This window comes from Trachurus trachurus (genome assembly GCF_905171665.1).
Source record: "Trachurus trachurus genome assembly, chromosome: 12".
NCBI classification, from domain to species: Eukaryota; Metazoa; Chordata; class Actinopteri; order Carangiformes; family Carangidae; genus Trachurus; species Trachurus trachurus.
Genome location: NC_139908.1, coordinates 14,491,777 through 14,505,587, shown reverse-complemented (window position 1 = coordinate 14,505,587; position 13,811 = coordinate 14,491,777). Strand labels below are relative to the sequence as shown.

At 37.2% G+C, this 13,811-nt stretch overlaps 1 protein-coding gene across 1 annotated transcript; it reads right to left on the bottom strand.

Annotated features, from left to right (window-relative positions):
- Positions 1–2,802: 2,802 nt before the first annotated feature.
- oaz1b (ornithine decarboxylase antizyme 1b) lies at positions 2,803–8,288 on the bottom strand. Its single transcript, XM_083983255.1, is given in 6 exon segments — positions 2,803–3,937; positions 4,061–4,146; positions 4,424–4,596; positions 4,989–5,075; positions 5,077–5,128; positions 8,085–8,288. Coding segments are annotated over 6 exon segments (654 nt in total). The 5' UTR covers positions 8,210–8,288; the 3' UTR covers positions 2,803–3,806.
- Between the last annotated feature and the right edge of the window lie 5,523 nt (positions 8,289–13,811).

Genomic DNA, 13,811 nt, shown 5'->3' with positions numbered 1-13,811 from the left:
CAAATGAGAGTTATATGCACTGCTGAATTGGTTTTTATTATACAGTCCATTTTCCAAGAGTTAAATTGTGTTTTTTCTACCTGGAGCAGCTAACAGAGATTTGCATCTATTCCAGTGCTGATATGGTACTTTAAAATGTCCAAGGTTGGCAGGTCTGATGGGAACTCAAACAAAAAAAGAAAAAAAACACATCCCATGGAGAGCACATAGCCGGCAGCAGAGCCTCTGCGCTGATCTGTGAATCAGGCCAGGGGTCATCTGGAGCGCTGGAGCTCAGATACGATATCCAAAAATTAGTTTCAACACTTTTATGAGTTGATTTTCGTGGGGAAAATGTAGCCCCCACCCCCCCTGCTCACCGACACCATCACATTCACCTGTAACAGCCTCCGAGGCAAAGCCATGTTTTTCTGTAGAGCTGAGACACCGACCGACGGCTTCACATGAGGCTGTTTTTGTTCGTTTGTGGTGATGTCCTTGTTTCTGTTCAATCATTCAGGAGTTTTTGTTTTCTGTTTTTTATCAACAACATGCAAGTACAAAATGCTACTATGGTCTTTAAAGCTAACTGTGATGTGCATTACTTCCACTGTTGCTCAGTCTTGTTCAAAGATTCTTTTTCTTCCTGCATTGACTGGCAAAGCTAATAGCCCTCCGTTCTTTATCTGCTGTGACCTTCGCTCCCCCTCCTCTCCTCTCCTCTCCCTCCGCTGTCTTCTGCTCTCCGTGAACCTACAGTACTAACAATTTTTAGACGTCTTGTGGACGCTTGGCTTCAGTGCTGTGTTGTTTTTTTTAATTTTATTTCTTATTGCACTCTATTGAAGAAAGAAAAAAAAAGGTTGAGAAGTCACTTTTAATTTTCCTAGAATGCTTATTACTATTATCTATGTCCGTACGCCATTTTTCTACCAGTTTAGTTGCTTCTCTTCTATTTTAATCATTAGTCATTTTTATGTGGCAGCCTCAAACATTTGCAGCGTACGCCAGTCTGAGGAGTTCCATTGCTTCATATTGTGATCTGAAATTTTATACATGTCATAATAATACTTGATATGTACCTATTAAATATTTGGATTCCAGAAAACAAAGCTTCTCCTCTTCTTTTTGCCCTGTGTATATTTTATGGGAATCTCCACAGCTTCCATAATAATGCAGTTGTGTCAATCACAACCAACTAATCACTGTTTAATAAAGGATTAACAGCAGATTTACACTACTCACAAAAAGTTTGGGGTATTTGTCTTTCAGATGAAATTTCAGAATGCACTAAAACCTTTCCAGGTGAACTTAATTTGACCTTCTCTAAACTTTTAAATGAACATGTCCAACTGTTCAGTGTTTCATTACTTAAAACATAACATGCATTGCTGTTATTGTTCTCTACCAAGGTGCTAAACTGCAAAAATCACAAGTGTCTGATCCATGAATCAACCACTAAATTTTCTGGTTTGTATTGAAACAGTCCTGTTCATCATGCTGTTCACATTCTCACATCATGAGACCAAGACGACACCTAACAGTTATCATCAACAATACCTAGACCATGTTGAGGCTTCATATGGGATGTTCTCAGAGGGAAGTGTCCACTGAGCTTAGTGTCACAGAGTTTCATCGGCGAGTTGCAACAGACACAGAGACGGGAAGAGTCACAGAGAAGCAAAGAAGTGGACGTCCTTTGGCCACATGACAACTTAATGACACAATCCTTTTTTGTTTTGGTACACCCACCACAGTTGTTAGCTTTTGTTTCAATCAAGTATTTAAGATGAAGAAATGATCATTCCATACTCACAGTATACTTAAATGCCCTGTAGTGTTTATGGTTTTATAGTGCATTATTTTTTTTTAGATAAACATTGTGCTCTGTCTTGGCCATACTAAAGAACATGGAGGACATTAATCGTAAACCTTATTCACATGTCATCTGAGTATTATCAGTATCGTTAGCGTTCATTCGAGCACCAGGTGTTGTTCTCGCTCACCCACACAGGTGCTGAGTTATTTTACCTGATTACGATGACTCATGCTCAGGTAAGATGAGTCGCACTGGAAATTAATAACATGAGGTCACAAATCTTATTTAGAATCATTAAGTCATACATTGAGCATCACCTTTCAAAAAACATACACAAAGTGATACTCTTGGGAAAATAGATAAAAATGTCAGCCATACAATTTCATAGAAGTATAATATTAATACCTGTAAAACAATATAAGGACTCTGTATCAGTTTGTGTAGCTACTTTGTTGCTCATCATTTGCCTGAAAACAACTGAAACCATATAAGAAATGACTCCTAGAATTCATTTCAGCAGCATGTTTGTGTGATTGCACATCTCACACAGATTCATACTGCAGATGTAAGTTGAAAGTCAGATTTATTTTCAACGTGTGGCTTAGAGTCATGTGGAGCCTCCTGGTGGTGTGAAGACACACAGCACCGTCTGGATGTCTGCCCTGCTGCTCTTTTATAAGTGACCTGATTTTCGTCACAGAGAACATTATGTTGGATACCAGTTGCATTGTTATTACACAAGGGGCTGTTAAATGTTTTATAGTGTCTTGTACTGGATTACATTATGTAGGTAAAACACAGGTGGTTTTATAGTAAACGTCTGCTCTAGATCGACATGCTATTACCTCACACAGAAAAATTATCTATCGCAACCAGAGCAGTCATTTCAGTCCAGGATATATAACGGATTTCAAATTAAAAGAGGGGGAAAAATAGCCTTTAAAAAACCTTTAATGCTTTGATTCACAAAAGCACAAATGAGCTTAAGTAAGGACAAAGACAGGACTGTTTATCTGTTTGTTTTATTATCACAGAAGCACAACAGGTACCACTATGCAGGTGAACAACAAACTCATAACTATCATGAAAAACAAGTTGAAAAGGAATGCTAATCCAAACAAAAAAGAAAATAAAGAAAAATCCAATCACAGCAATAATTTTCAATCTCCAAAAACAAAACACTACAATATTGTCAGATACACATGGCAGAAAGAAGCAAAAAGCACTTTGGATTATTCACTTTCCTTTCACTTTGTACCAATACACTCATCATAGGATCTTGAACTTGAAACCGACACATGCAACAGCATTCATCTTTGCCACTCCCACCTCTAGTCTACATGGATTCACTATTCAGCAACGAAGTACCAATTATTGGGGCTGTCACTCAAAAGTAACCTTTCAAAGAAAATCCTAATACTTTAGAGAGGATATTAGTGCTACAAATATGAAACTGGTCCCGTTGAAATGTATCCGTAATTCAGAGATAAACAAAATTGTGGGACTAATTTTTAAGTTATTATTGAGCCAATCAAAAGAAAGCTGGAGTACCCGAGTGTAAACCTGATGACCTTTTGTTGTACATTCAAGAAATGAAGAATCCTCCATCTTAATCTATCAGAAAAGGAAATAAAACAAAACAAAGACTCGACGAGAAACCGAAATTATATGAGAACTTAACTTAAATCTATGACGACTGCAATATGATTACAAGTCTGAAACAACAAAGGTTCCCTCCTTTTTAGGTGACAACATCAATTAATCTTGAATGAAAACAGTATATTAAAACACACAGATAGATGGTGGAAATAGGAGATGCACAGCTTACGTATTCCCTTGAACACAAAAAGCATAGGGGGAATGAATACTTGCATACAGAGAGGGCTACCGCAGAGGGTTTAAACACAGACGCTGGAGTATGAGGGTAAGGCTGGGAGAGGATGGGAAAACATACAATGGGAAGAAAAAGGGGGGAAGCGAGGATGGGGTGGAGGGGCTGTCCGGAGAGCTACTCCTCGTCCGAGGAGTCCCTGTCAAAATTGTAGGCCATGAAGAAAACGTCGGGTCGAGGTGGGACGAGGGCATGGCCCGGTTTCACAATCTCAAAGCCCAGGAAACTGAACGTACGCACGAGTTTAGCTGGAGGAGGAAAGGGAGGAGAGACAAAACAAACAACTGTCAGTCAAAATAGAGATGTAAGAAATAATTATACGAGTTGTGTGGGTGTTGTGTGCTGGGAGAACGGGGCTGTTTGCAACATACCACGATCATCTCTGTTCTTGTAAAAGCAGACAAACACGCTAACGACTTTCAGATGTTCTTCAGCATACTCCAGGAGAGCCGCAAGACTGGAGAGAAAACACAACAGATTAGGTTAGAAAATGGAACATTTTATCATGCAGGCACAAAAAAAAACACAAGAACAATGACTGAATCTGACCAAATCACTTGTTTATCCACAATTATGTGTGATTTTACAGATTTTTTTTTCACTTCTTTGGGCTACAACAAGCCAAACGCTGAGATAACGAGGGGAATCGAGGCCTGGAGGTCACAGCTGACTGCTCGCTTTTCCATTGCAAACACCTAAAGCTCGACTCGAGTGGAGCTTTCTCCCGTCCTCACCTCTCCTTGCTGCCTTCGGGAAGAGGGTCAAGAGGTATCTCCACATAGAGCGCGCTGCTGCTTAGGACAGCATCCCACTGTATTGCCTTGGTAACAGTGGGACGACTTTGGAAGTGGAGTATCCCAGGGCGACCATTCCCTGCTGGCTCCTCCGTTACAGTCAACTTTCGGTCCTGGAAAAATAAAACGGTAAACAACGCGTCAGAAAACAGCAGTGGATTATGGAAATATATCCATATCGTGTAAAGAGTGCGTTACTCTTTGGTATCTGTAAGAATTCAAATGGGATGGAAATGTGTGCAAAACAATAACACGCACACACCATGACCATGCAACTGTGGTTCAGAAAAGCAAATGAGCGGAGAGATAAACTGAAATCTGATGTGAGACAAGAAACCGGGGTGTGTTTAGTGACTGAATCAAATAGGAGCTGGGTGTGCCTCTCTAGGCTGCGTAAATAAACATATCGTCACGTGACAGGAAATGTTTGCAGTGAAACACGGGAAGCTCCTACACGGGAAGCTCCTACACTTGTGTGTGTGTGTTTGTGTGTTTCTAGACTTACTGAGTAGACCGGCCGAGCTGAAGGAGTGTGATCCCGTGTGCCATTCCCTCGCCCACCTGGGATCTTCAGGGGTGGGAGAGGGGCATCAGGAGCACCACAGAGGCCCCGGGCCGCGGGTACTACTACAGTGCAGGGACAGGCTGGAGGGGGGAGGGGCAGAGAGAGAGAAGACAGAGTCAGAACACATAGAGGAACACTTTCTATCATTAAACGTGTACCATAAATGACTACGTATAGAAGATGACGCATATTTATAGTCTTTTCATGTTATTTTATATTACTACAACCTCAAATAAACGTCATGGGACTTTGAACTTCAGCCAGCTTCACTGTGCCTAAAAGAACTGCGCGGGTTTGACATGGTGCAAGCTCGTACGCCCTGTGCAGTCGCTAAAACATGATGTGCCACCGATAAGAAACTATAGTCTCATATTTCTTAATTATGTTAAACATTAAATCACGGAAGATGCTCACATAAACAACATAAACATATGAAAGGACAAACTCTTCTGGCATCACACAGTGAACGCATTCTTTAGACTCAATCTTTGAGCTTTAGGGAAATTTATAAGAAACCACTTACTCATGTCTTATTTTAATAAAAGCAAAAACCGAGGCACTTATGCCGTAGAACGATACGCTCTTGTGGTTGCACTTCTCATTTATGATGACATCCCATACTTGTTCCTGCTAAGTTTGAAAGTGCTTTTTGTGAGTTGCTCAGAAAAAAAAAGTGCCAAATTAATATTCTGTTTGATAGTAAAGTGCGTGGTCATGGAAACAAAATGTCTAATATGTTCCGTTTGGTTTTTATTAGCAATTAAATTTAACATTGTTCGATTCTGCTCACTGAAATAACTTTTTCCAAGCAGTTAACTAAAAAATAAATAAAATAAAAAACATTACAGCTACTAACATTTAAGTGCTCAATCCACAACATGTGTTATAACAGCAGGTCTGGATGCTCATTCAGACCGCTTACAGTTTATACCCCCTCCCCAAAACAATGGTGCTGTGTATACAATGTTGTTAACAGTACTTTTAAGAGAGTGGTACACCGATGCAACAGGATGCGGTGGGAGGCAACCGACCCAAAATATTTGCTGTTAAAGCACAAACCCAGACTCCAATTCTTAAACTTAAGTTTCAGTGTAGTTCGTTCAAACAGTCTGTGTGCTTCGGGATGTCTTCAGAGTCGGTCTCTTGAAAAAAATATTTATCTGACGAGATTAACTTTATCCATGACAACAGAGGTATTTTCTGACATGTATTTATATATTTACAAAAAAGGGTTCGAAGGGATTAAACATGAATAAACATGTAGTGCAAACAGGCTTGTTTGTTGGCTGATGGTGAACATCATCAGGAAACAATCAGCTGCAACTGGCTTATTTCCATCTCAATCAAACAATTGTGATGTTCAAATTCTGATTTATTTTCATTCTCAATTTATCTGTCGATGAAAAATAACTACACAATGCCTTCGACGACTCACTGGATATTTGCAATCAGAAAAAGAATTAACTAAAATACTGAAAGGGCTGTTTGTTCATCCAATTAAAATGGGGGGGGGGGGGGGGGGGTTCTACTTTATGTGGCAAAAGAAAACATTTAATTTTTGATTAATGTACAACTCAATACAGGATCTCTGGAGCTCAGCCAGAGTGACAATCAGGTTCTTAATACCCTATCTTACCATGGCCACATTTAGAAAGAGTCTTTGTTCTTGCAAACTTCTATGATTAAAGAAGAGGCCAGTGTATTTTCTGAGACCTTCAATACAGCAGTTTAACAGTTTTCCCTTTGTCTGCATCTCTTGACACGATCTTGCCTCTGACTCATGACCTTGGTGTTATTAAGTGAGACCTTACATAGACAGATAAACCCAGATTATATTCAATCAACAGTATTTACCAAAGGTGGATTCACCAAAGATTAAAATATTTCAAAGGTGACCAAGAAAAATTAAAGGCACCTATGATTAATTTCAAGTGTAACAGCAAAGGGTCAATGTGTCATTTTAATATATTTGGATTAATGGGGATGTTAATAATTATAATGAATTTAAATTATTTTTGGTATGTATAAAATGGGGAAGAGGTCTGAGTACTTCCTGGATGCGTTGTAGCTGGATGATAAATAATCTCTCGGTCTGTACACCACAACCTGGTTAACCCTTTAAATGTCTTATTCGGGCCTATACTCGATTCTTAGTTTCTACAACCGAATATTAGCTTGAAACGTGAATATGAAAATAAAAAAATTGTTTAAAAATGTTACACTATTATTACAAACATTACAATGTCGTCGACAAACTCGGATGTATTTACAGTCATCTGTCTGTAAATACCTCAGCATCGCTACGTACAGTTGAAACGTCGTCGGTCGTGAGGCCTAAACTTACTGCGTTGACAAGTCAGTTGCGTAATAATCAATCTGACTCGGTTATGAGCTCACGAGACTAACGTGGCCAGAAACGTGTTCACCTGTCGACCTCACTGCCAGATGTGTGTGTTTTTTTCTTTAGCTCGGGGTTATTTATTCCGACATCCCTGGAGTCACAAACCGACCTAAGCCCGTTGATTTTAAAAGGACTCAGACGCGACTGGGTAGAAAATAGCTAATCCTTCTCAATTTCCTGTCAATTTATGTTTTTTTGTTTTGTTTTTTTATCTTTGTCGTAGCAAATTCAAGTTAATATGTCGTAACACCTCTTCACAAAGTGAGTTGATGTTATCTAAATTGACGCGTCGGTGTTAAATAGCGCAGTTAGCTTCAGTCGCGTAAGTTCGACGACATTCGCAGCTAATGTTGGCTAATTTCACGCTATTCCCGGAACCTCTTTGATATAAACAGCGGATTGTCCGTACTTCTCACATGACAGTTCATGAAATATTGTTATACTTTTGCTTATTTCAAAGTGTATCGCTGGACCTTCGGTGATTCGACGCATTTCGTAGGAAATAACGTTACATTTAAACGTATTTTTACTTCCGCTTTTCCGTGGCTACTAGCTGCGTTAGCTTAGCCACCCATCCCCCACATCACAGTTAGCAGTTAGCCAGGTGATGTTTTTTTTTATTATCGTTTACTTACTTTCCGATCATGTCACAGATTGGGTTACTTAAATCCGCCATGGTTGTAAAAGACTGTGGTTTTCCTTCTTTCTCGCGAGCAAAGCAATGACTGTTTAGGATCCGCTGGAGGTTGGATTTTACCATCCGGCCTCGGGTAGAGACTCGACGGGCTGACTGCTCTCGGCTCTGCTCTGCTAGGAAGTGATCGGTCCGGGAGCTGCGGCTGGTAGAAAAGAAGGGAGTTAAGTTACCCATACTGACTGCCACACGCTTCCGGTTTGCTTTAAAAAATAAAAGTCAGGCAGTTTTGAAAACATGCCACATTACATTGATAACATGAAAATGTTCATTGGGTTTTCATGTTTTCATCTTCAAAATCTATGGCTGAAGTGATATCGCTTAGCATTAGATAATGCAACCATCCTTTGATAATAGACAGAACAGAATGAGGCAACATTTAATTTCTAAAAACGAAAAAGAAGAAAAAAATAAAGGGGGGAACTGAGTCATAAATACTGCAGTGAAGTTAGTTTGAAGTTGGATATTTGACAGACATTCGCTCACTCACTCGCTTCTCAATATATTAAAAATCCATAGAAAATATTAGATGTGTTCAAATGCAATAAAAACAGGTGTGTCTCATAGAGGAGGCTTAGCTCTACCATCCTGTGTTGATTCTGAGTCAACAGGTCACATGACCTAGGAGTTATTGAGCTATAATGCTCATATTTACTGTATAAAATATATAAAATATTCATATAAAATATTAAATGTGTTTAAATACAATAAAAACAGGTGTGTCTCATAGAGGAGGCTTAGCCCTACCATCCTGTGTTGATTTTGAGCCAACAGGTCACATGACCTGGGAGTTATTGAGCTATTAATGCTCATATTTACTGTATAAAATATATAAAATATTCATAAAAAATAGTAAATGTGTTTAAATGCAATAAAAACAGGTGTGTGTCATAGAGGAGGCTTAGCTCTACCACCCTGTGCTGATTTTGAGCCAACAGGTCACATGACCTGAGAGTTATTGAGCTATAATGCTCATATTTACAGTATAAAATACATTAAAAATTCATATAAAATATTAAATGTGTTTAAATACAATAAAAACAGGTGTGTCTCATAGAGGAGGCTTAGCTCTACCATCCTGTGTTGATTTTGAGCCAACAGGTCACATGACTTGAGAGTTATTGAGCTCTAATGCTCATATTTACAGTATAAAATACATTAAAAATTCATATAAAATATTAAATGTGTTTAAATACAATAAAAACAGGTGTGTCTCATAGAGGAGGCTTAGCTCTACCATCCTGTGTTGATTTTGAGCCAACAGGTCACATGACCTGAGAGTTATTGAGCTCTAATGCTCATATTTACAGTATAAAATACATTAAAAATTCATATAAAATATTACATTCGTTTAAATACAATAAAAACAGGTGTGTCTCATAGAGGAGGCTTAGCCCTACCATCCTGTGTTGATTTTGAGCCAACAGGTCACATGACCTAGGAGTTATTGAGCTATAATGCTCATAGTATAAAATACATTAAAAATTCATATAAAATATTAAATGTGTTTAAATACAATAAAAACAGGTGTGTCTCATAGAGGAGGCTTAACCCTACCATCCTGTGTTGATTTTGAGCCAACAGGTCACATGACCTGAGAGTTATTGAGCTCTAATGCTCATATTTACAGTATAAAATACATTAAAAATTCATATAAAATATTAAATGTGTTTAAATACAATAAAAACAGGTGTGTCTCATAGAGGAGGCTTAGCCCTACCATCCTGCGTTGATTTTGAGCCAACAGGTCACATGACCTAGGAGTTATTGAGCTATAATGCTCATATTTACAGTATAAAATACATAAAGAATTCATATAAAATATTACATTCGTTTAAATGCAATAAAAACAGGTGTGTCTCATAGAGGAGGCTTAGCTCTACCATCCTGTGTTGATTCTGAGTCAACAGGTCACATGACCTGGGAGTTATTGAGCTATAATGCTCATATTTACTGTATAAAATATATAAAATATTCATAAAAAATAGTAAATGTGTTTAAATGCAATAAAAACAGGTGTGTCTCATAGAGGAGGCTTAGCTCTACCACCCTGTGCTGATTTTGAGCCAACAGGTCACATGACCTGAGAGTTATTGAGCTCTAATGCTCATATTTACAGTATAAAATACATTAAAAATTCATATAAAATATTACATTCGTTTAAATACAATAAAAACAGGTGTGTCTCATAGAGGAGGCTTAACCCTACCATCCTGTGTTGATTTTGAGCCAACAGGTCACATGACCTGAGAGTTATTGAGCTCTAATGCTCATATTTACAGTATAAAATACATTAAAAATTCATATAAAATATTAAATGTGTTTAAATACAATAAAAACAGGTGTGTCCCATAGAGGAGGCTTAGCCCTACCATCCTGTGTTGATTTTGAGCCAACAGGTCACATGACCTAGGAGTTATTGAGCTATAATGCTCATATTTACAGTATAAAATACATAAAGAATTCATATAAAATATTACATTCGTTTAAATGCAACAAAAAACAGGTGGGTCTCATAGAGGAGGCTTAGCTCTACCATCCTGTGTTGATTTTGAGCCAACAGGTCACATGACCTAGGAGTTATTGAGCTATAATGCTCATATTTACAGTATAAAATACATAAAGAATTCATATAAAATATTACATTCGTTTAAATGCAATAAAAAACAGGTGGGTCTCATAGAGGAGGCTTAGCTCTACCATCCTGTGTTGATTTTGAGCCAACAGGTCACATGACCTGGGAGTTATTGAGCTATTAATGCTCATATTTACTGTATAAAATATATAAAATATTCATAAAAAATAGTAAATGTGTTTAAATGCAATAAAAACAGGTGTGTCTCATAGAGGAGGCTTAGCCCTACCATCCTGTGTTGATTTTGAGCCAACAGGTCACATGACCTAGGAGTTATTGAGCTATAATGCTCATATTTACAGTATAAAATAAATCAAAAATCCATATAAAATAGTAAATGTGTTTAAATGCAATAAAAAACAGGTGGGTCTCATAGAGGAGGCTTAGCCCTACCATCCTGTGTTGATTTTGAGCCAACAGGTCACATGACCTGGGAGTTATTGAGCTATTAATGCTCATATTTACTGTATAAAATATATAAAATATTCATAAAAAATAGTAAATGTGTTTAAATGCAATAAAAACAGGTGTGTCTCATAGAGGAGGCTTAGCCCTACCATCCTGTGTTGATTTTGAGCCAACAGGTCACATGACCTAGGAGTTATTGAGCTATAATGCTCATATTTACAGTATAAAATAAATCAAAAATCCATATAAAATAGTAAATGTGTTTAAATGCAATAAAAAACAGGTGGGTCTCATAGAGGAGGCTTAGCCCTACCATCCTGTGTTGATTTTGAGCCAACAGGTCACATGACCTAGGAGTTATTGAGCTATAATGCTCATATTTACAGTATAAAATAAATCAAAAATCCATATAAAATATTACATTCGTTTAAATGCAATAAAAACAGGTGTGTCTCATAGAGGAGGCTTAGCCCTACCATCCTATGTTGATTTTGAGCCAACAGGTCACATGACCTAGGAGTTATTGAGCTATAATGCTCATATTTACAGTATAAAATAAATCAAAAATCCATATAAAATAGTAAATGTGTTTAAATGCAATAAAAAACAGGTGGGTCTCATAGAGGAGGCTTAGCTCTACCATCCTGTGTTGATTTTGAGCCAACAGGTCCCATGACCTGGGAGTTATTGAGCTCCAATACTCATATTTACAGTATAAAATAAATCAAAAATCCATATAAAATATTACATTCGTTTAAATGCAATAAAAACAGGTGTGTGTCATAGAGGAGGCTTAGCTCTGCACCCTGTGTTGATTTTGAGCCAACAGGTCACATGACCTGGGAGTTATTGAGCTCTAATGCTCATATTTAGCCTACTGTATAAAATATATTAAAAATTCATATAAAATAGTAAATGTGTTTAAATGCAATAAAAACGGGTGTGTGTCATAGAGGAGACTTAGATCTTCTGTTCTGTGTTGATTTTGAGCCAACAGGTCACATGACCTGGGAGTTATTGAGCTCTAACACCCATATTTACTGTATAAAATATATAAAAAATTAATGTGACCTGTTGGCTCAAAATCAACACAGAATGGAAGATGTGAGCCTCCTCTATGACACACACCTTTTTTATTGCATTTAAACACATTTACTATTTTATATGAATATTTTATATATTTTATACAGTAAATATGAGCATTAATAGCTCAATAACTCCCAAGTCATGTGACCTGTTGGCTCAAAATCAGCACAGGGTGGTAGAGCTAAGCCTCCTCTATGACACACACCTGTTTTTATTGTATTTAAACACATTTAATATTTTATATGAATTTTTAATGTATTTTATACTGTAAATATGAGCATTATAGCTCAATAACTCCCAGGTCATGTGACCTGTTGGCTCAAAATCAACACAGGGTGGTAGAGCTAAGCCTCCTCTATGACACACACCTGTTTTTATTGCATTTAAACACATTTACTATTTTTTATGAATATTTTATATATTTTATACAGTAAATATGAGCATTAATAGCTCAATAACTCCCAGGTCATGTGACCTGTTGGCTCAAAATCAACACAGGATGGTAGAGCTAAGCCTCTTCTATGACACACACCTGTTTTTATTGTATTTAAACACATTTAATATTTTATATGAATTTTTAATGTATTTTATACTGTAAATATGAGCATTATAGCTCAATAACTCCTAGGTCATGTGACCTGTTGGCTCAAAATCAACACAGGATGGTAGGGCTAAGCCTCCTCTATGACACACACCTGTTTTTATTGCATTTAAACAAATGTAATATTTTATATGGATTTTTGATTTATTTTATACTGTAAATATGAGCATTATAGCTCAATAACTCCTAGGTCATGGGACCTGTTGGCTCAAAATCAACATAGGATGGTAGGGCTAAGCCTCCTCTATGAGACACACCTGTTTTTATTGCATTTAAACGAATGTAATATTTTATATGGATTCATGATTTATTTTATACTGTAAATATGAGCATTATAGCTCAATAACTCCTAGGTCATGGGACCTGTTGGCTCAAAATCAACACAGGATGGTAGAGCTAAGCCTCCTCTATGAGACACACCCGTTTTTATTGCATTTAAACACATATACTATTTTATATGGATTTTTGATTTATTTTATACTGTAAATATGAGCATTATAGCTCAATAACTCCTAGGTCATGGGACCTGTTGGCTCAAAATCAACATAGGATGGTAGGGCTAAGCCTCCTCTATGAGACACACCTGTTTTTATTGTATTTAAACACATTTAATATTTTATATGCATTTTTAATGTATTTTATACTGTAAATATGAGCATTAGAGCTCAATAACTCTCAGGCCATGTGACCTGTTGGCTCAAAATCAGCACAGGGTGGTAGAGCTAAGCCTCCTCTATGACACACACCTGTTTTTATTGCATTTAAACACATTTACTATTTTTTATGAATATTTTATATATTTTATACAGTAAATATGAGCATTAATAGCTCAATAACTCCCAGGTCATGTGACCTGTTGGCTCAAAATCAACACAGGATGGTAGAGCTAAGCCTACTCTATGACACACACCTGTTTTTATTGTATTTAAACACATTTA